Below are 22,259 nucleotides of genomic sequence, written 5' to 3' on the forward strand. Positions count from 1 at the left end.
CCAGATTACGTAACATTTCTTATTCCCAAAGGATGACTCCTAATGTTTTGCATCATCAAGCCAAACCATCTTTTGCATACAAGAAATATCAAAACAAAAGTACACTCAGTGTTACAATCCATCCTTTTCCCCGGCTATATGCAGTCCAGTCCAGAGAGTCTTTGTGATTCATTGTTCTGTCTTTTTATTTACATCAAATATTGTTTTGTTTATTTACCCAAATAAAAGCTACAAGTGTACATTCAGTGGTTGTCAACTCTCTGTTAACCTCTGTTCTCAGGCAACAGCCTGCTGCACACTATGAGTCTACATTTTCAGCATTGAATCAATACTTTGGACAGAAACACACCCCTGTGTTGCATGTGACGCAACAGCGGTCAGCAGAGGAGGTCTGACAAAGCTCCACCCTCACATGATCAGAGACAAACAAGGAAACAGTTTGTTCTCTTTCCTTGCTAAAGAGACGAACAGCCTGAAAAATAGACATCTCACTTTCTGACCAAGCTAACAGCTTCCTCTGAGTGAGTTCAGCTACAGCAGAGAAAAGTGGAAAACTACAACACTGCTGCTTCAACCTGCTGACGCTCCACACACTGAAGGTGAGTCTGACTAAAAACTGGACCCAATTTAAAAGTCAGTAGAGGAGGAATGGGTGGCGATGATGGCCGATGATCCAGTGGCCAATGTAATTATCTCTATGGCCATGAATGACTGTACTGTCAGTCTACTGTGTTTTCTGCTTCTCTCAGAGACTAAATGGCTTCCAGATCTGAGGAGGAGCTCTGCTGTCCAGTCTGCCATGACATCTTTAGAGATCCTGTTGTTCTGTCATGCAGCCACAGCTTCTGTAAAGGCTGTCTGATGAACTGGTGGAGACACAAACAATTGCGTGAGTGTCCAGTTTGTAAGGCGATGTCTTCAAGAGCAGATCCACCTTGTAACCTGGTGTTAAGGAACCTGTGTGAGGCCTTCTTGTTGGAGAGAGATCAGAGAGCTTCAGAGGCTCTCTGCAGTCTGCACTCTGAAAAACTCAAACTCTTCTGTCTGGACCATCAGCAGCCAGTGTGTGTCGTTTGTAGAGATTCAGAAATACACAGCAACCACAGATTCAGACCCATCGATGAAGCTGCACGACAACACAAGAAGGAACTTCAGGAAACTCTGGAGCCCTTAAAGGAGAAGTTAAAGGTTTGTGAACAAGTTAAAGTGAAGTTTGACCAAACAGCAGAACACATTAAGGTCCAGGCCCGACTCACAGAGAGGCAGATTAAGGAGCAGTTTAAGAAGCTTCACCAGTTTCTATATGAGGAAGAGGAGGCCAGGAGGCTGCACTGAGGGAGGAAGAGGAGCAGAAGAGTCAGATGATGAAGGAGAAGATGGAGGCTCTGAGCAGAGAGATAGCAGGTCTTTCAGACACAGTCAGAGCCACAGAGGAGAGCTGAGAGCTGAAGACGTCTCATTCCTGCTCAGCTACAAAGCTGCAGTGGAAAGAGTCCAGCAGCGCCCCCTGCTGGATGAGGGACAGCTGCCCTCAGGAGCTCTGATAGACCAGGCCAAACACCTGGGCAACCTGACCTTCAACATCTGGAACAAGATGAAGGACGTGGTCTCCTACACTCCTCTGATAATGGACCCAAACACTGTTTATCAAGAACTCATCCTGTCTGAAGATCTGACCAGCGTGAAACCAGGAGAGAGACAGCAGCTTCCTGACAATCCAGAGAGGTTTGATGAATACTGGTCTGTTCTGGGCTCTGAGGGCTTCAACTCAGGGACTCACAGCTGGGATGTCGAGGTTGGAGACAGTACAGGGTGGTCACTGGGTGTGTTAGCAGAGTCTGTCCAGAGGAAGGGAGACATACAGTCTGGATTATGGGTAATAGGGTTTGATGAAGGTAAATACTCTGCGCGTTCACTACCAGGTCCACTTTCTGTTCTCAGAGTGCAGAAGAAGCCCGAGAGGATCAGAGTGAATCTGGACTGGAACAGAGGAAAACTGTCGTTCTCTGATCCTGATACTAACACACACATACACACCTTCACACACACTTTCACTGAGAGGATGTTTCCATTTATATTCACTGGGGATGAACTGAAAATATCACAGCTGAAGGTCTGTGTGACATTGGAATAGCAGGTAGAAATAAAAAAGATGATTATATTCAAGATGCTTACGTCTTAAAGTCACTGAAGTTTGTTTATTTATTATTTTGATTGTGTGTGTGTGTGTGTGTGTGTTGCGTCATGACCAGCAACTACTTTGCAGAAGCTGATGAGGATCTAAATAACATGCTTCTGACAGCTGCCCAGGGAAAAATGCTTAATTTTAACTGTTGTGTCTCTGAGATTATAGGAATATGCTTCAATTCATATACAGTCCTAGAAAAATGCTTGATTATCAACAGAATCTAGTGTGTTAACACAATTATGTAAACAATAAAATCTTTTAATATTTTAGATGAAATGAACCTGTCGTCATATTTGTTTGTTGTCTTCTGGTTTTGAAACTAGCAAGCATTAAATAATCAAATCAAATGAAAGAAATTTAGACTTGCTAGTATAACTGATCGCACCATAATTTGCCCAAGACTCCCTTAAAAACATCATGGAGTTTTGTGAACTTCGTAAAACGGTGTTGTAGAGGCTTAAGCCCAAGCTTTAGTCCCTGTTGTGCTGTTCAGGGGTTCAGTAAATGGCTTTTTACCATGTGTCATTAATTAAAGTTCAAGTCATGTTTGCAGTTAAAAACATTGGTTTCAATTTATTTTCATCCATTTCCATTGTTCTCCAGATAAACTTCATTGTACATGTGTGGCTGTGTACTGTGAAGGTGTGCACGTGTGTGGTCAAAAACTGTCCGCTTCCGGGTAGCATCTGAGGAACCAAAGATTGGTTCCTGTTCATTGGCTCAACTACAAAGCTGCAGTGGAAAGTCCAGCAGCGCCCCCTGCTGGATGAGGGACAGCTGCTCTCTGGAGCTCTGATAGACCAGGCCAAACACCTGGGCAACCTGACCTTCAACATCTGGAACAAGATGAAGGACATGGTCTCCTACACTTCTTTGATTCTGGATCCAAACACTGTTTATCAAGAACTCATCCTGTCTGAAGATCTGACCAGCTTGAGGGGAGAGAGAGCAGCTTCCAGACAATCCAGAGAGGTTTGATGAATACTGGTCTGTTCTGGGCTCTGAGGGCTTCAACTCAGGGACTCACAGCTGGGATGTCGAGGTTGGAGACAGTACAGGGTGGTCACTGGGTGTGTTAGCAGAGTCTGTCCAGAGGACGGGAGACATACAGTCTGGATTATGGAGAATAGGGTTGCATAGGGGTAAATACTCAGCACGGTCACTACCAGGTTCATCCACTGATCTCAGTGTGCAGACAAAGTTCCAGAGGATCAGAGTGAATCTGGACTGGAACAGAGGAAAACTGTCGTTCTCTGATCCTGATACTAACACACACATACACACCTTCACACACACCTTTACTGAGAGGATGTTTCCATTTATTTTCACTGGGGATGAACTGAAGATATCACCACTGAAGGTCTGTGTGACAGTGGAACAGAGCAGGTAGAGATGAAGAGGATGATTATAACCACGATGTTACTTTCTTAAAGGGGACAGTCCAGTCCCAACTAAAGTCTCTGAGCTTAGCTGCTCCTCTTGTTGTGTCATCATCCAAAAGACATGTTTATTTGTTTTTCAGTTTTTAGTTTAGTTTAATAATTATTCACTGTGATTCAAATCTCCATGTTTGGTTTATTAAGCCTTTTTATTTGATACTGTGTCATTTTGTCTTTTTATAATTTTCGTTTGTGTGCGTGGAGACATGAAGATCAGGAACCACTTCGAAGAAGAAGCTTATTGCACTCTGTAATGTGTTCCCAGCTTCCTGTAGCACTATAAGATTTGGATTTAGTTCAGAAACACTACGGTTTACACAGAGTTTCATCTAAAATATTGATACTAAACATTCATCCATCCAAATCATCAGATTCATTTACGTGGTTCAAAATTAACACATATCAGACACATCACAAAACGTGAAGAAGAAGAAGACTAATACCGAACTAGTACCTATACCTTATGTCACTACTTACTGGAACCAGTTTGTTAATCATGTGTGCTGGAGAAAATTGTGTTAATAAGGTTAAGGAAGTATCCTTGAGATTTTTCAGATTCTACCTCAAGCATTACAAGAGGTTTGACAATGACATTGAATCTAACTTTACCTTCTGTGAGACTCATACAAAAACTGCTTTGCATATGTTTTGGCATTGTGTTTATGTAAAACAATTTTGAACATTATTTCCTAATCAACATTATGTTGCTTTTGGATAAATTTAATATACACAAATGTAAATTTGCAAACACAAAAGAAACACTTATAATCTATGAGAAAGAAATTAAATTTTCTGCGATATATTTGCCCCCAACTTTTGTTTTGTTTTGTTTTGTTTTGTCCCTATATGTACGTTTCTATCCCATATGTATGTTTTGCAATGTTATTGTTATGATTCTTGTATATGTTTCAATTCATAAAAATTACCACACAGAGGTGAATAAAACATTGTTTTTGTTATTTAAAAGTCAATCAACGGACCTTATTGCCAAGTAGCGTTTTACACATTTGAGGAATTTGCTGTGGTGAAAAGGTGCTACACGTAGACAAACATACAGTCATACAGTTGTTGTTGTTGATTGAATGAATGGTTGGAATGTAAAATCACAGAAAATGTAGAACGTATATTGTGACATTGTAGGAAATATGGGGAGGAGATGATCAGGCCTAAATCAAAGGATAAGGCAGAAAGAAAATGAAACCTTGAGGATGTTGGGAACAAGAAGAGATGCGGTAAAGGACACAGAAAGCTGTTGTGGAATACCTGAAGGACATAAGGTCATATTATATGATGTTGTTTTGTTTTAAATTAAAATTATGATGTGAAGTAGTCTCATCTAACCACAAGTTTCTTGGCCACAAGTCATGCTACAGTCTCCGTTACAGTAGGTGGCGGTATGGACCGTTGCGACCCGCCATTAAAACAGAAGAACAACAACAACAACATCTTCCTTCGAGTGAATTCAGCTACAGGAGAGAAACGTGGAGGGAAATCGCAGCATTGCTGCTTCAACTTGATGAGATTTCACGCACTGAACGTGAGTTTCACTAAAAGTTAGTTTGTTGTAACTTCGTAGAGGAGGGAGGGGAAGACGCTGTGTTGTTCGCTCCGGGCCGTTGCAGCGATACTTTGTTAACGCGGCCGCCATATTGGGCCGAGCAAACAGATAAAAAGAGAAACGGGGAGCTGCAGTTTTAATGGATAAAAAGCACCATAACAAATAGTGTAAAACAGATGAGTCGTTTTCATTTTAAAAGGTTTGTAATCTACGTGGAGTATAAAAATACGTTTTGTGTTCAGTTACTTAGAACAGTGATTCTCAAAGTGCGGTTCGGGGACCCGCACGGGTCCTTGAGAGGGTCCCGGAGGTCCCCAGCAAAAAGGGGAATAATTTAATTTCACCGTCCATGAGTAACACAGTGACACAATGTATGACTATTTTGGTCATGGATTTCATACATGTCCTGTAATAAAACATCTAAAACCCATAATCCTATCAGATTGGAAATAGTGGGACAAAATCTTATGAAATGGGGGTCCGTGGTCTAATTTGTCACATTTTCGTGTTCCTTGACATGAAGAAGTTTGAGAACCACTGACTTAGAATCTCTATAGTTAAGAAATATTCGCTGCTTGACGCTTTAATATGAGGAGTATGTTTTTATACAGTATATGGTAAAAACTTAAGGCTGCTTACATGGACTGAATTAATTCGCTGGTGGAAAATAATTCATTATCACAAAGCATTGTAATAGACACACGTTTATCAGGCATACTTCACAATATGTCTATGAAATGTGCAGAAAGGTTTCTACATTGTGGAAATTACTTTTTCTATCCAACATTGTAGCTTTTTTTGTGCTGCAGGTCACAAACTTGTAATTTCTAATTTGGCAAACACGCACCAAATAGTGGGACACTAGCAGTCAGCCCGCTTTCTACATTTTTCTAGCAGCAAGTATACATATATAGAGGGTAAATTCAGGTGTTACACAGTTCTCAAGTACTGAATGAGTACACATAGATATAATAATACAATACAGATAAAAATTTTAACTATACAACACTCATTAAACTCAAACTTACAGCACATGCGCCCAGTGTTGTACTTTGTTTAATGTGACTTAGTGGTGGCAAAACGGATAAAAATATGGTACATTTCGAACTGATGGAATAAAAGTGTAATATAGAGTAAAGTGAGATGTTGTAGTACAACAATATATATTATAGTAAAGCACATTATTATTGTCAATAGACCATCAATACAATAAGGTGAAGTATTTTACAAGCACAGACCAGGTAAAGCGCTGGATACAGGGTGCAGATGTTCGTTTCGGGTGTTTGATAGGCTGCGTAATTAACAAGCCCACAAGCGCCGGGATCGTGGGTGGAAAAATGCAGAAAAAAGAAGAGTTCTGTGTCTTTTAGTGTTAGGGTTAGACTTTATAAAACGTGCTGCTGATGGAGCAAGTGGAGTAGACAGGCGGGGGGGGGCACAGAGAGAGGCGGGGCATGCCGGTGTGTTTACCTGAGGTGTAGGCTTCTTGTGTATCATAGGTTCATAGTAATTCTGAGGAAGGTCCGAAGCATATTTAAAATATATAATAATTATGTTCCTGGTGATTAAAACCTGCTGGTTTAATGTGAAAAACGTAGATTTCTTTTGCTTGTTTTACAATCACGATGCCTGCTCAACCATCGCCCATCTGTCAGCCATCGCCGATGGACGATGGCATCGTCTATCAGCCCAGCCCTAGTGGTTAGTTTGTGGTCTTTAACTAAAACTAATTTTTGTCAAGCCAAACCACTTTCATGTGGACAAGTTTTTTTTTTTTTTTTAACAAAGACAGTGATGTACCTCACTTGATAATGTATGCTCACATATGGTTAATACAATAATATTATTATCGGAGACAATTCATATCACACACCTCTAAGTGGATATATAGTATAACAAGCTGCGCGAGTCAGGCATCTGTTTTTTCAGCCCAGAGTAATGGAAAAGTTGCCAGGGCCAATATGGCGGCCAATGTAGCCACTATGTATTTATCTTGATGGCCTTGACTGACTGTATTTTCTGTCTGCTGTATTTTCAGCTTCACTGACAAAATGGCTTCCAGATTAGCGGACGATCTCTGCTGTCCGGTCTGTCAGGACGTCTTCAGAGATCCTGTTCTTCTGTCGTGTAGCCACAGCTTCTGTAAAGGCTGTCTGAGGAGATGGTGGAGAGAGAAGCAATCACGGGAGTGTCCAGTTTGTAAGACTGTATCTTCAAGGGATAAACCACCTTGTAACCTGGTGTTAAAGAACCTGTGTGAGGCCTTTTTGCTGGAGAGAGATCGAGGAGCTTCCGAGGGTATCTGCAGTCTGCACTCTGAGAAACTCAAACTCTTCTGTCTGGACCATCAGCAGCCAGTGTGTCTCATCTGCAGAGATTCAGAAAAACACAGCAACCACAGATTCAGACCCATCGATGAAGCTGCACGACAACACAAGAAGGAACTTCAGGAAACTCTGGAGCCTGTAAAGAAGAAGTTAAAGGTTTGTGAACAAGTTAAAGTGAAGTTTGATCAAACAGCAGAACACATTAAGGTCCAGGCCCGACACACAGAGAGGCAGATTAAGGAGCAGTTTAAGAAGCTTCACCAGTTTCTATATGAGGAAGAGGAGGCCAGGATGGCTGCACTGAGGGAGGAAGAGGAGCAGAAGAGTCAGATGATGAAGGAGAAGATGGAGGCTCTGAGCAGAGAGATAGCAGCTCTTTCAGACACAGTCAGAGCCACAGAGGAGGAGCTGAGAGCTGAAGACGTCTCATTCCTGCTCAGCTACAAAGCTGCAGTGGAAAGAGTCCAGCAGCGCCCCCTGCTGGATGATCCACAGCTGCCCTCAGGAGCTCTGATAGACCAGGCCAAACACCTGGGCAACCTGACCTTCAACATCTGGAACAAGATGAAGGACGTGGTCTCCTACACTCCTCTGATTCTGGATCCAAAGACTGTTTATCCAACACTCATCCTGTCAGAAGATCTGACCAGTGTGAGGGGAGATGAGAGACATCAGCTTCTTGTCAATCCAGAGAGTTTTGATGATTTCTGCTGTGCCCTGGGCTCTGAGGGCTTCAACTCAGGGACTCACAGCTGGGATGTCGAGGTTGGAGACAGTGCAGGATGGTCACTGGGTGTGTTAGAAGAGTCTTTCCAGAGGACAGGATACGCACTGCCTGGACTATGGACATTAAGGTTTGATGTATATAAATATTCAGCACACTCACCGGCTTCATGCACAGTTCTCCAAGTGCAGACGAAGCCCCAGAGGATCAGAGTGAATCTGGACTGGAACAGAGGAGAGCTGTCGTTCTCTGATCCTGATACTAACACACACATACACACCTTCACACACACTTTCACTGAGAGGATGTTTCCGTACATTTTCACCATGGATAAACTGAAGATATCACCACTGAAGATCTCTGTGACAGTGGAACAGAGCAGTTAGAGATAAAGAGGATGATTATATTCATGTTGTTTGTTGCCTCATTTTTTATTGATATTATGTCATTTTGAATTGTTCTGTTTTTATTATTTTGACGTGTGTGTGTGGAGCCATGAAGACCAGCAAATATTTGGTGGAAGGTGATTGCACTCTATAATTTACTCCCAGCTTCCTGTAGTAGCCTCCAAAACGTCCCAACAACCCAATCATCACCAATACAATTAATAATTGGCTTCATTTCAGAAAACACTACGGTTTAGACAGAGCTTCAATCCACTCACCAATCCTAAACATTGACTTTTTCTCCCTGTACTGTTCAGACCTGCATTTTCATAACTGGACCGTTTATGGCCTTGAACAGTTAGGGTTTTGTTAAAGACCAGTGGGGTAAAATACTACGTTCACTCTGTTCACCGATGTTTAAGTGACGTTACAGATATCAGCGATCTGCTGATCATTTACATATATTACAGACTTTTGATCCAAAATATCTCAGTTGTTCTACTACAAACACTTTATATCGTTTGTTTGTTTGTTGAATGATTCAACACATGGTTTAAAAGATAAAGAGACTTATTTAAAAAAGTTACTTAATATGCCAACTTTGATGACAAACATTTTCTTTTGCTGGAAGTGGACATGTTTGATGTGTGTTCACTGTTAATGTCTCCCTCAGTATTTTAATAAAGTCATTAATGTGTCACTGTGACATTTTGCACGTTCCTTGTGTGAATTTGCCTTTTGTTGTTCTGAGTAAGTGCACAATAAGGAAGAACTTCTTCCTCTCTGTGTTGACATTACTTTAACTCATGCAGGAAGCATTTTAGCAGCATCTACAGATGACCTATAGACAGAAAACGCATCAAGATGATCTGTCATGTTTGCTGAGACATCGAAGGGTTAATTTGATCTCACATGACCTGAAACCAGAGAACTGAAACATGAAGATGTGAAATTCGGAGCTATTGTAATGAGTGCCCTGTGAGGGACAATAGTACAAACCAAAAGAAATAAGAGTTAATGTCATTGGTGTGGAGTTTTAATGCAGTAATAAAATGGATCATAAAATAATTTCACTATAATTCAGTTGAAGCCTTAATCTCAATTTAATGCATATGTAGGAAGTGTTTGCTTCATCTTAAAGCAGCTGTATTGTCTTTGCTCACTAAAAATCTTGTGGCTCCGACTCAGTACCTGGTTATCTTCACTTGTGTATTGTGTAATGCTCAGTTATTACCGTAAGCTTGTTAGCCAGACAGACATGTCTGTTGACAGAGGAGCAATAGAAAGGATCCTGACTGGAAATATCACTCATGGGATGTGCACGGCCCAGGACCAGAGGGCTCTGCAGCGGGTGATTAAAACTGCTCAGAAGATCATTGGTACCCATCTCTCGAGATTCAGTGAAATCCGTGAGGTGAGGTGTCTACGTAGAGCCCAAAGGTTACTAAAGGACAGTACCCACCCAGCCACAGCCTGCTCACCCTTCTGGGAAGAGATATAGAAGTTTAGGCTGCCACACCACCAGACTGCAGAGCAGCTTTTTCTCTCAAGCTATCAGACTCCTAAGCTCAAATTCATCCTCAGCACTGCTCCATTGTGTTTTTTTCTGTTTACCATTTTTACAATTGCTTCCATATTAATGTATATTGTCTGCTACATAGCAGAAGGGAGTTTTTTGTGGAAATTTAATTCCACTCTTTAAAGTGTTACAGTGTGACAAAATATTACACTACCCACCTACCAAAATGAGCTTTACATTAGAGCAGTTAAACCTAACATTTCTTACATTTTTGCTTTTGTATTTTTGGTTTCATAAAGGCTAAAAAAAAGACTTGCACCTCCCAAACTTCGTAAATGTTGAGTATCACTCTTAATACAGCCCAATGCACACTAACGTCCATACTTAAACAGGCCTCCCATGCCATTACAAAGAAGTAACACATGTAGATCAGGTACAAGTCAGCTGTTTGATGACAGGTCTCCAATGTAGTTAAGGTTCATTTAGTGCTTAGGCTGTGAATTAGATGTTTCATTTTGACCTTTTCTGGCTCTTTAGCAGAGACATGCCCATCTTCAGCACTTGCTTTTACAGGCAACACTTATTTACATTTCCCCTTAAAATCTGAAACACTAGATATCTGACACGACAGCCCTCTTGTGCTCCAGTCCTCCCCTCCTCTCATGACTCCACCCTGGGGAGGATTAAAAGGCCAGAGACACCTGAGATGCCTCACGGTGGTCAGACATCTTATACTCACCTGTGTCACTTCTCTTTGCAACTCAGTCATTCACTCTCTGCTCAGCGCAGCCTGTTTTCTGCAGGTCTTCTGTCTTTGTTCAGTTTATTCATCTTCCTATTAACCTGCATTTCATTGTAAACAGCTTTTTTCTTCTTCTCTTGTTTCCCTCGTCTCTTCCTAATATCTTCTTCCAGCTGTTTCGTCTTTCCACCACCTGCTTCCTTTCAATCCCACCCTTGCTCCATTCATTCATATCTCCATCTTTTTGTCACACCGCCTCTCACTCTCTATTCATCTCTGCATCCCACCGTCTCTGCCTCCACCATGAGCCTGAGTCGTACCAAGCGAATCAGCTCCAGTAACTCCGTGCGGAGCAGCAGTGGGTCGAGGAGGCTGAGCGGTTTCGGTCCAGTTCAGGGGGGTTTCAGCGGCATCTCTCTGAGCAGCAGCTCTCTCTACGCGGGAACCAACGGGCATCACCAAGGCGTTGGCGCCCCACTGGCATCCCTGTCGGTCAATAAAAGCCTGCTGGCCCCCCTGAACCTGGAGATCGACCCCAGCCTGTCCATGAGCCGAGCCCATGAGAAGGAGCAGATCAAAAGCCTCAACAACCGCTTTGCAAGCTTCATAGATAAGGTAAAGAGACGAGATCTGAAGCTGTTGGTCGATTAGTCAATTACAGAAACTATTTTAAATACTGATAAATCACTTGCACAATTTTACAAGCAAAAAAACTATAAAATGTAAGAATTTGTTGGTTTTCTCTGTAGTATTATTGTAGATTAAAGTCCACTTGTGTTTTAGCTCTGTGTTTGGTCTCCACCACCTCCTGAGGCAAATATTTGGCTCTTTAGCTGCTAAATGCTCCACTATGTTCACCAGCTGCTGTCTAACTGTTTCAGTCTGTTGTTTGCTGAGCATGTAGTGTACAGTTGCTTTTTACAGCTTTAAAAACAGTAAAGCCATAACCAGACAGGTAAACAATGAGCTGAAACTCTATGATGTTCTGTAAAGCCGAGATAAGCTGCAGGTTCCTTAATGAAGACTTTTACGAGGTCACAATAATAACACATGCTAATCTCATACATAAGAGCCTGAATGAGCTAATAGAGTTTGACGGACATTTTACATTACGTTTACATTTTTATTTTTCCAATCACATGTTTTTTAGACATTAGGCTAGTAGTAAAAAAGTGAAATACTAGGTGTTAAGTAGGGAAGTAAATCTGATAAGTAGCTGTGTTGAGGTTCTTGAAGAACACTGCCTGCAGACATTTCCCACAGAAAGAGTGACCAGTTCTGTGATAATGATGGACATTGATACTGTACTTAGGGACCATCTCCGCTTTCTCACGGAGTAGGTAACACACTCGCACAAAAGAGACATTGTTGGCTTCTCACATCCGTAGAGATACGCTTGAGGCATACAGAGACAGAGTGCCAGAGTACAACACTAACCTAGCTTTTTTGAGTCAATCATATGCTGACATAGTATTGATCTAGAAGGTTGGTTCAAGTCTTTGACATGTCCTATGGTCATTATACTCATGCTGTGTCATGTTTAGAGGAATATATGCTGACCTTTAACTTCACTGTGCAAAAAAGAGTGAAAAGTTCTGCACTAAGTTCAGATATGGTCTTCATGTTTTAGCAGCACAGAGACAGACTACAGTGTAAGAAAACAGATAAGAATTATTTGAATGAAATAAAATAAATTAATCTAAATAAATGAGAGAGATGACAGTTTTTTAATAAGTAACACTGTTACAACAAACATTGTTCACAAAAATATTTAAATTGATCTCGAGGCTGTTATAATCTATTTCAGACTGATTCAGAAGTGTGATTTTGCTTTGTTGTAAGCGAAGCAATATAAGAACAAAAACATACATACAAAAAAGTACAAAATTTTGGTAAATGTTGCTGAAAAAGTTCCTCACGATATCAGTTTCAGTATTCTAAGACAAAATATTGTGAAACATTCCAGTAAACATTTGAAAGCTTGTCCATCCGTCTCTGTAAATGAGATTGTTGATGTGACTTCCCAGATAACGGGTAGCACACAAAAGAGACTTTGTTTGCTCTTCTTGGATTTGTATGAGCTCTTTTCTGCAGGAGAGGTAGGTTGACCTCAACCCGGGCTCTTTATTTAATCTATTACAGTTTGTTTGCTCTATGTTTAGTGATCCAAGATTGTATTGCTGATTTATTTACATAAATTCAAACCTGGAATCTGTTTGGTGCCGCTACATTTAGGAGAAAATCAATTAAATTCAAGTATGCTGCACTCCCTCTAGATTTTGACCAGAAGTTTGGACATTGTGGCAGTGAAACCCCTTCTCATACTCTTCAGCCATGCATTCACAAATGAGAAAATCACTGAAAGGCAAAGTCGAGTCCACTCATGAATAATCTGACCCTGCAATTACTTGTGTAATCTAACCCCGACGGGCCCCAGCAGCACTGAAACATTAAAGAGCTGCTTTCCCTCATGCAGAGAAGTAATTTGTCTGATGGAAGAGGCAGACAAAGTATTATTTGTTGCATGATACTAACCCAGTTAAAATATATTAATTACCCAAGATCAAAGGGAAATGTGATAGCATTGTGTTGATGGTGATTAATGCAGAAACTATCCCCAGCTACACCTGAAACAGTTAATGAAAACACAGGGACTCGAAGCCTTAAAACAGAGCCAATAATTCAGTGGATGCCTCTAGGATTTAAACAGCCATTTAAACCCTGAACCAGTGGTATTTAGCCACTGGATATTTAAGCTATCTGTCCCATTTCCATCCCATTGACTCGGGTTGTAACCTGATGAATCAGGTCAGACACGGTGTGGTTGTGTCACAGAGGGAGATTATTCTGCTCTGAACAGAACACAGGCTTTGTGTTGGAGGCAGGAGGTATAATAGGTGGCGGATACACCCGGCCGCAGGCTGGAAACATGAGCCGTGCGGATACAGGCTCTGAGTCCAGTCAGGTGTTGACATTCAGAGCGAGTTGCTTATCAGCTGGAATGGTGCTGTTTCTTTAACCTCTGTGTTTCCAAGGAAGGACATTATTCAATAACTATTTCCTTACTGATTAACATACCAAGTATTTTCTTGATAAATTGATTCATCATTTGGTCTATAAAATGGCAATGCTAATTCCCATAACTGAAGACGTCATCTTCAAATTGTTTGTTTTGTTCAATCAACAGTCCAAAGATATTCAATTTACTAGCAGAGAAGACTAAAAGGAAAACCAGTAAATATTCACCTTTAACATGCTGGAAGTAGGAGAATGGGGCGTTTTCAATTATCAAAACAGTTGCTGTCGACTGATTAATTGACTTATCTTTATAGCTTTACGATTGAAATACACAAAAATGACCTCAACATAAAATTTATGAGATGTATTGTGCCATAAAAGTTATACATACAAACTATACAAACCCTTTGACTACAATTTCTTTCTCATATTTGCCCCTCGGCTTCATTCAGGTACGTTTCCTGGAGCAGCAGAATAAGATGCTTGAGACCAAACTGGAGCTGCTGCAGGGCCAAGGGTTGGCCAGATCCAACGTGGAGCCCATGTTTGAGGCCTACATGGCAGGTCTCAGGCGCCAGATGGACGTGGTCAACAACGACAAGATCAAACTGGACGGAGAGCTGAGGAACATGCAGGGTCTGGTGGAGGACTACAAGCACAAGTAAATAATGTCACTGTGGTACTGAGATTAGTACATTTGTGTTCTGTAATATCCAAGTTTAAATTATTTGTGACCTGTGCCTGTTGCAGATATGAAGACGAGATTAACAAGAGAAACAACCTGGAGAATGACTTTGTTATCCTAAAGAAGGTCAGCATACACACACAGAGACACATTCATTCATACATTAACAGGTGTGGTGAGTAAGATGAACCAGTCTATGTCCTTTTCCTTTGTCCTTATTGTCCGACCACTCCGCATTCCCACATGGATCAAACCCATAAACTATATAACTAAATAAGACACTTTGGCAATTTTCCAACTCAGATCCTTGAAGGATTTTCAAAAATCATCTTTGCTGTTGGATTATTTTTAGCCATGGCTCTAAGGATGGCAGTGTCTGTCAGTCTGGTGGTCGGTTCACCATTTTGGTCAAGGCTGAAATATCTCAGCAACTATTTGATGGATTGTTATGAAATTTGGTTCAGATGTTCTTGTTCCCTAGAGGATAAATCCTATTTGGTGATCTACTATGTTTTCTTGTAGCGTCACAAGCAAATTGAGAAATATCTTCTGACTGGCACAACATTTTGCATAGATATTCATGGTAACCAGAAGATGAATCCTATGACTTTGATGATCCCCTGACGTTTCCTTGTTCCCTTGTTTTAGTTTAGTGCCTTTTAGTTTAAGAGTGCATTGTCATTGCAATCATGAACAAAGCACAGCACCACTCTGGACAGATCCAAAACCAAGGGGTAGATTGATTACAAATTACCAAAGATTTAACCTACAACCTAAAACTTAACGGTACATTTAGTGACATGGCAGAATTTGAAGCTTGCTGACTAAATGTGTCTTCCTGCTGCTCTCTATGGGACGCACATTGTCTGGATTTTAATTCATCCAAATTTATTTTCAATACACTATGTATGGCTGTTTGGGGGGGGGGATTCACTGGATGTTGCTCCTGCCACCCAGGGCTGAGTGAAATACGAAGCCACAAACTTGTACAGACAACTGAGCCCTAAAGTGTTGCTGGTTTCACGTGTGAAAGGGGCCTTTGTCTCATTCTCTTTCTTGTCTGTTGTGTCTTTTGTTTTGTCCCAACATGACACTGTGAGGCTGCAACAGAAAGACTAAACGTGTTCATTAGCACATGCAGGTTTTACACAACTTTTCTCTCAGTGTTTTTAGCCAGGGTAGCAGCATGTCGGTCACTCAGCCCAGGCTGAAATACAATAATTATTTTGGTGATCCCCAAACTTTTTGTCTAGCGCCATCTTCAGATCAGAGTCTTAATTTGTCAGAACTTTTTGACCAAACACCTGCAGAACTAATGAAGGCTCAACTGTTCTTTGTCTCAAGTGCTAATTAGCATATGTTAGCAGGCTGACACGATAAACTAAGGTAGTGAACATAGTAAACATTACAGTATGTCCCCTAAACATCAGCTTGTTAGCATTGTCTTTGTGACCCAGCTGCTATGCTAGCATTAGCATTTTGCTCAAACCACTGCCTCTCAGAGCAGCTAGCATGTCTGTAGATGCTTTTGTCTTGTTTAATCTCTGTGTATGGTATTTGTTTGTCTGTGTGTGTTCAGGATGTAGACTCGGCCTACCTGGTGAAGGCAGATCTGGAGGATAAGGTGGGAGCTCTGACTGATGAAATCAACTTCCTGCGCAACATCTATGAGGAGGTATTGGATGATTTCAGGCTTTGAAACATTGAGGTGGTGAAAACATTTAAGATTTATCAAAACAGCCATCTTCCTGTATTTCTTTATTTGTTCACTTGTTCCTTCTGGTATCCAGTTAGTTCTTTTTACTCTGTCACACTTTCCTTTGGTTTATTTTTTTCAGTCTTTGTGTCATTGGAGAGTCCACTATAAACACTAACTGATTCTGCTGATGTTTTTATATCAGACAATCAAGATCCTTTTTCTTTTGGGTCATCAAATTGATTAATATTTTAAATGTTCTTGTTTTTTACCCATTTGAAATGTTGTCTTCCAAATGCAACACGTGATGGCTAAATGATGAAGATTTTTTCTTTATTTGCATGCATGTTTTTTGTATCTGTACTTGTTTTATCAAGTTAAAGTATGTTTACTTCTCTTTACCACTGTAGCATTGCCCTACCTTTGTTATAAATTCTTCTGACTAGTAAACCAACACTTAGTTGCAACTATCCACTACTACTCCACTACTCATATTAGCAATAATTGCCAAACATTTGGTGGTTCCAGGTTCTGAAATGTAAGAATTCGCTTCTTCTCCTTGTTCTACATTGTAGTAAACTGAATATTTTTAGTTTTTTTGTGCTGTTTTTTTTTAATAGACCCAATGATGCATTGGGGGGGAAAGTGTCAGACTAGTCGATCATGAAAATAATTGCTAGTTGAAGGCACTGCAGCCCTATTTCTGTCCACATCCAAACCATCGATCTATCTATCTATCTATCTATCTGTAATTGCCAAACAACAACAAACTGATAACAATTTTATATATTTCATGTAAAAAAAATATTTTTAAAGTCTTCATCAGTTCAGTGGTGAGCCAATAAGCTCTTGAATGAGTGATAGTTAAGATAGTTGGATAGTTTAAGATGAATCTAAAAAGACATTTAATAGTATTTTAGTTCCTTTTTGTTCATGATTATAATATGTCAATATGAATTTTTTTTATCTTAAAAGTCAGTGTATCCAACATAACTTTGTAACTGCTAAAGAAAGAACCACTCAACAATATCCATGTTGCCCAGAGGGTTTTTGAACTAAAATTCAAAAATATAACTTATTTAAATCCTATGTAGTCTCAACATATTAAATACATATACATGATGGTATATTCTGTGTCTGTCTCACTTATATTTTGTTTCGTGCTCCCTGACCAGGAGCTGCGTGAGCTGCAGGCCAGCATCAAAGACACCTCGGTGGTGGTGCAAATGGACAACAGTCGCAGCCTGAACATGGAGCAGATTGTCGCTGAGGTCAAAGCCCAGTACGAGGATATCGCAGCCCGCAGCCGAGAGGAGGCAGAGGCCTGGTACAAGAACAAAGTAAGGACGAGGAAACTGGACACGTTGACAATCCGTCTGAAGGTGCAAAAGAAAAGATATTGAGTGTTGTGAAAGATTTCTTTAGTCAGTACTCTAACTTTCAGTCAGACAAAACACAAAGATGAGAGGCAGATAGACAACTTTAAGCCACTTGGTTAGACTTTATTTCCACATCACAGAACATAACTGAAAATCAAACGTAATACACACATATATACTCCAGAACTTCAGTGTGTGTATGTATTTCTGGCCCCTCACACTGATAACTATAACATATATGTCTTCCCAATTTATTCATGTGCTATTATTGATATTCAGTATGTGTGTTTAGGGTCATTAACCACTGTTCTGATAACTCTGCAGTTTTCTCTACTCTCCCCGCATCTAGTGACAGTTATTAAGTGTCTTCTTATTCTCATCCTTACCCAACCCATTTTATCTGTGGGGTTTTGGACAAGTTTCAGCTTCTGTCTAATCTTTCTTTAAGCCCAGATACCTCCCATTTTCCATTAGCAGCTGCAGCCATCCTATCTGTCTCTGCTCTTATCTTCCAGTATTGTTTCATGTGGCCTGAATATTTTTTTTATATCCTATCTTGTGAATAATTGAGATCTGGTTATACAGACATTTTAACATCTATCTGTAGTCATGTTTAAGCTCATATCAAATTATTGACAGTTAACATGTGCAGAGAGCATGTTCTTGGTCACTCCAGCAGCAGTTTGCTGAGCTTCACCAGTATCACTTATTATGCAGAATTGCAAGTGTTATTTTATATTATTAGTGATATATATATGCATTTTACTGTTGTGGGTTGAGGTGGAGTGAATTTTAACTACTTCATGTACTGCTGGGTAGATTCATCTATAACACTGCATCATTTTTTATAAACTGATCTTATTATATATTTTTTTCAAATCTTAGTATGAAAGTAACTTGAAACTTTTAGTGTTAAATAAATGTAGTGAAGTAGAAGTATAAAGTGGCATAAATTAGAAAATATTCAAGTAGCTCAAATACAGTACTTAAGTACTGTATTTGAGTACATGTACTTAGTTAATTAAACTAGTTGGAGTTTAAACACTTGAAGGATCTGGATCAGTTCACCCAAGATTGCAAAAACACGTATTTTCTCACTTTGAGAAATATCAAAATTAAACTATAATTGTTTGAAGATAATAAAATAAATCTCTTTTGTGGCCCCATATCAAAGAGACAAGGCAGCGATGCAGCTAATATTGACCTTCCTCTGTCTGTAGTTCGACCAAATGTCGGTGCAGGCCAGCCAGTATGGAGACGAGCTCCGCGTTGTGAAGGGAGAAGTGGGCGAGGTCAACCGACTGATCAGCCGACTGCAGAGCGAGATAGAGGCTGTCAAAGCGCAGGTACGGCTGCAGGAAATATTCAGCCCGGTAGAATGCACTTTTCTAGATCATTTGAGATCAGCATTGGATGATTTCTATGTCCCTATCCCGCCTCAGCGAGGCAGCCTGGAGAACCAGCTGGCTGAGTCAGAGGAGCGTGGAGAGCTGGCTGTGAAAGAAGCCAAAGCCCGGACCAGAGACCTGGAGGACGCACTGCAGAGAGCCAAACAAGACATGGCCAGACAGCTTCGAGAGTTTCAGGTGAGTGAGAGAGACGTGCGTGGGTGTCAGAGCATTATTATCATTATGCAGGATAATAGACTCTTTCATGCTGGAAATAACACATAGAAATAAAAAGATAGAATAAAACAAACATATGCAATATAATATAAGTATATAAAACTAGCACTAAAGCAAGAACTAAAAAAAGTAAATCCTATTTACAATTAAGATATGCAGTTACGTATACAAATACACACAAAAAACATGTACAATATGTACATTATCAGAGTAATTTGTAAGTCATAGTGCAAAAAGGACATTAGGTAGTAGTGGGGATGAAGGTAGTGCAAATGACAGATAATGGTATGGTAACATTTAAAAGAAGAAGACCAGCATAGCAGATCAGTTCAATGTAAAATAGTGCAACATGAGAATGACTTTAACATGTAGAGCTGAGGTTTATGTTTATTTTATCAGTCAGTTAGGTGTCAAATTGGTCTAAAAAATCATGAGGGTCACTTTGTTTTTCACCTGCAGGACCTGATGAACCTGAAACTGGCTCTGGACATTGAGATCGCCACCTACAGGAAGCTGCTGGAAGGAGAGGAGGACAGGTGAGAGGAGGGGAGAAGAAGGGAACGGGAGGTGTGATTATGTCCTTCAGTACGACGTTAACTATCTTGAACTCTAACTGTTTCTTCTGCTGCAGGATTGGACAGCAGTCCATCCTCAACATCCAGTCCATCTCCAACTATAGTAAGTCACAAACACAGCTAGTCATCCTCCTCTCCCTTTATCATAATTTGATGTTCAAAAAAACTATCTAAAGCAAGCCTTTTTGTTTTAATAGTGCATTATTGGACAAGGACAATCAAGTACACACCAAGTAAATCTGGTGCATGAAATGAATAATACACTAAGGTTAAATGATGCTGCGCATTATACTTATTTACTGTTCATCCTTGGAAGCTCCCTTTTTTTAAATTGTGACAAGTTTCTAAAGAAGCCCTGAGAGACATGTGACTTATGAACAGTGAAAAAAAGGTTTTAGCAGGTGAGCAAGATTTTTGTGTTTGTTGTTGTAATACTTATTTCGGCCACAAGAGGCTGCATTGCACCACTACCTCATGTTCTAAATTAGTTTAAAAGCCATTCATGTGTTGTTCCAGGTGAATTTTATTGTCTTCATGCATTTTTTTATGGTATGGCCCCTACAATTTAAACGTAATTTAAAAAAATACATTTAATTTCCTTGTTTGTTTTTTCTGTTTCTCTCATCTTCTCTCCAGGTACTAAAAGTAATAATGGCTACCACAGTAACACCAGCTCTCCTGCTCCAAAACTGCTGATAAAGACAACTGAGACCAGAGACAACAGCAGATACTTCACTCACTGAGAGGAGACACACACACACACACACACACACAGCATGCAGGCAGTGGTGGAATGATACTCAAGTACTGTACTGAAGTACAAACTTTTGGTACTTGTACATTACTTGAGTTTTTTGCTTTTCTGCTTTGTACTTTTACTCTACCACATTTCAGAGGAAAACATACTTTTTATTGCACTGCAATATGTTTGACAGCTTTAGTTGTAGTTACTAAACAAATTAAGAATTTTTGCACACAAAACATATGAAGAGCTCATAAAATAAATAAAATACATATTTTGATTGTTTAAATCTGTACAAGCATTTCATGGTTTTAGCTTTACAACTGTGGAGATTTGCTGTTTGAATGTATTGTTAATAATGTTGCATTGTGAAGGTGTCACTTTGGGCTCTCGGTAATAACTGTGACAGCATTTCTCACTTTTATCAGAATTTTTACAAACCAAACAATCAATCTGTTAATGGAGAAAACTGTCAGCAGATGAATCTACAATTAAAATAATCATTAGTTGCAGTCTGATACAAAATAGTTCTAAATAAGCTTAACCTCAATAACTACAGCAGTAAAATTCTGCTTTTACGTTAATGCATGATTAATAATAAACTGATGAGAGAATATATAATAGTATAACAGTCACAAGGGACATTTTACTGCACTGAGTACTTTTACTTTTAATACTTTAAGTAAATTTACCTGATTATACTTACACACTTTTGCTTAAAGTTTACTTTTCAACGCAGGATTTTTACTTAAAATCAAGTATTTTTACAGTGTGGTATTAGTACTTTTAAGTATCTTCCTCCACCACTGCATGCATGTACCACTACACACACACACACACACACACACACACACACACACACACACACACACACACACACACACACGCACACACAAAGAATATCTCTATCAAGATCTCTGAGGGTGCAGGTGGGGCACTGGATTACTAACTTTTTACTTTAGAACAAAACATTTAATAATCTATACAATGAAACGTGTAAAATTAAGTCAAATAGTGCTGAGAATTTTTGTTTCTAATATAGTTTACAGCATAGAAGGATTTAAATGTGTTTATAGTCTGTCAGGTCTAGTCTTCTAACAAACACTGAAGCATGCTGTAGTATTTTCTATTGTAGTGAGATTATAGAAATGATAAAATACTGTAGTCTTAAAAACAATTTTGGGGATGTCCTGCTACAGGTGTGCTTAGCTGTGCTTTATGTATCCAAAACAGTTTTGTTTGCCTGCTCAGTTTTATACTCTGAAGGTCTTTCAAATGAACTAGTAGTCTTCATCTACAGATGTGGTGTTTAGGTTTAACTTTCTTTGTCTGCTGTTGCTTTCACAAATAAAATGAACATGAACAAATAGGTTTTGGAGAGTTTTTCCTTCCTGCTTCCTTAAAACCTTTTTAGAGAAAGGTCTGCAGAGAACTTGCTCATTTGAATTTCAAAATAAAGCATACAAATGAAATATAGCCTAGTATTAAAAAGTATAAGTAATTAACACTTACGGTGAAATCTTTATGTTTTTGCACATGCTTGTTTGTATGATTTAAATTGTATTTGGACCTGTTACCAATATATATCTATTTGATATGATTAACATTTGTTTTGCTTTTCAACATATCTTTAACAACAAGCTAAGATCCTGAATT

At 39.7% G+C, this 22,259-nt stretch overlaps 3 protein-coding genes across 3 annotated transcripts; all 3 read left to right on the plus strand.

Annotated features, from left to right (window-relative positions):
• Positions 1 to 419: 419 nt before the first annotated feature.
• LOC119885824 (nuclear factor 7, brain-like) lies at positions 420 to 2,010 on the plus strand. The gene is made up of 4 exons (XM_038696080.1): positions 420 to 599; positions 750 to 1,325; positions 1,681 to 1,795; positions 1,942 to 2,010. Exons 2-4 carry the CDS (start codon positions 757 to 759, stop codon positions 2,008 to 2,010), a joined length of 753 nt encoding a protein of 250 aa, XP_038552008.1. The 5' UTR covers positions 420 to 599; positions 750 to 756.
• Positions 2,011 to 5,026: 3,016 nt separating this feature from the next.
• LOC119886268 (nuclear factor 7, brain-like) lies at positions 5,027 to 9,328 on the plus strand. Its single transcript, XM_038696893.1, has 2 exons — positions 5,027 to 5,164; positions 7,224 to 9,328. The coding sequence occupies exon 2, from the start codon at positions 7,237 to 7,239 to the stop codon at positions 8,620 to 8,622; it is 1,386 nt and encodes a 461-aa protein (XP_038552821.1). The 5' UTR covers positions 5,027 to 5,164; positions 7,224 to 7,236; the 3' UTR covers positions 8,623 to 9,328.
• A 1,858-nt stretch (positions 9,329 to 11,186) lies between these two features.
• si:dkey-222f2.1 (intermediate filament protein ON3) lies at positions 11,187 to 21,257 on the plus strand. The gene is made up of 10 exons (XM_038696896.1): positions 11,187 to 11,498; positions 14,354 to 14,562; positions 14,652 to 14,712; positions 16,166 to 16,261; positions 17,458 to 17,622; positions 18,882 to 19,007; positions 19,104 to 19,247; positions 19,746 to 19,822; positions 19,918 to 19,964; positions 20,498 to 21,257. The coding sequence occupies exons 1-10, from the start codon at positions 11,187 to 11,189 to the stop codon at positions 20,602 to 20,604; spliced, it is 1,344 nt and encodes a 447-aa protein (XP_038552824.1). The 3' UTR covers positions 20,605 to 21,257.
• Positions 21,258 to 22,259: the final 1,002 nt, after the last annotated feature.

Source organism: Micropterus salmoides, unplaced genomic scaffold (genome assembly GCF_014851395.1).
Source record: "Micropterus salmoides isolate LMB-PRFRI ecotype aquatic unplaced genomic scaffold, ASM1485139v1 Ms_hic_scaffold_4, whole genome shotgun sequence".
Lineage (NCBI taxonomy): Eukaryota > Metazoa > Chordata > Actinopteri > Centrarchiformes > Centrarchidae > Micropterus > Micropterus salmoides.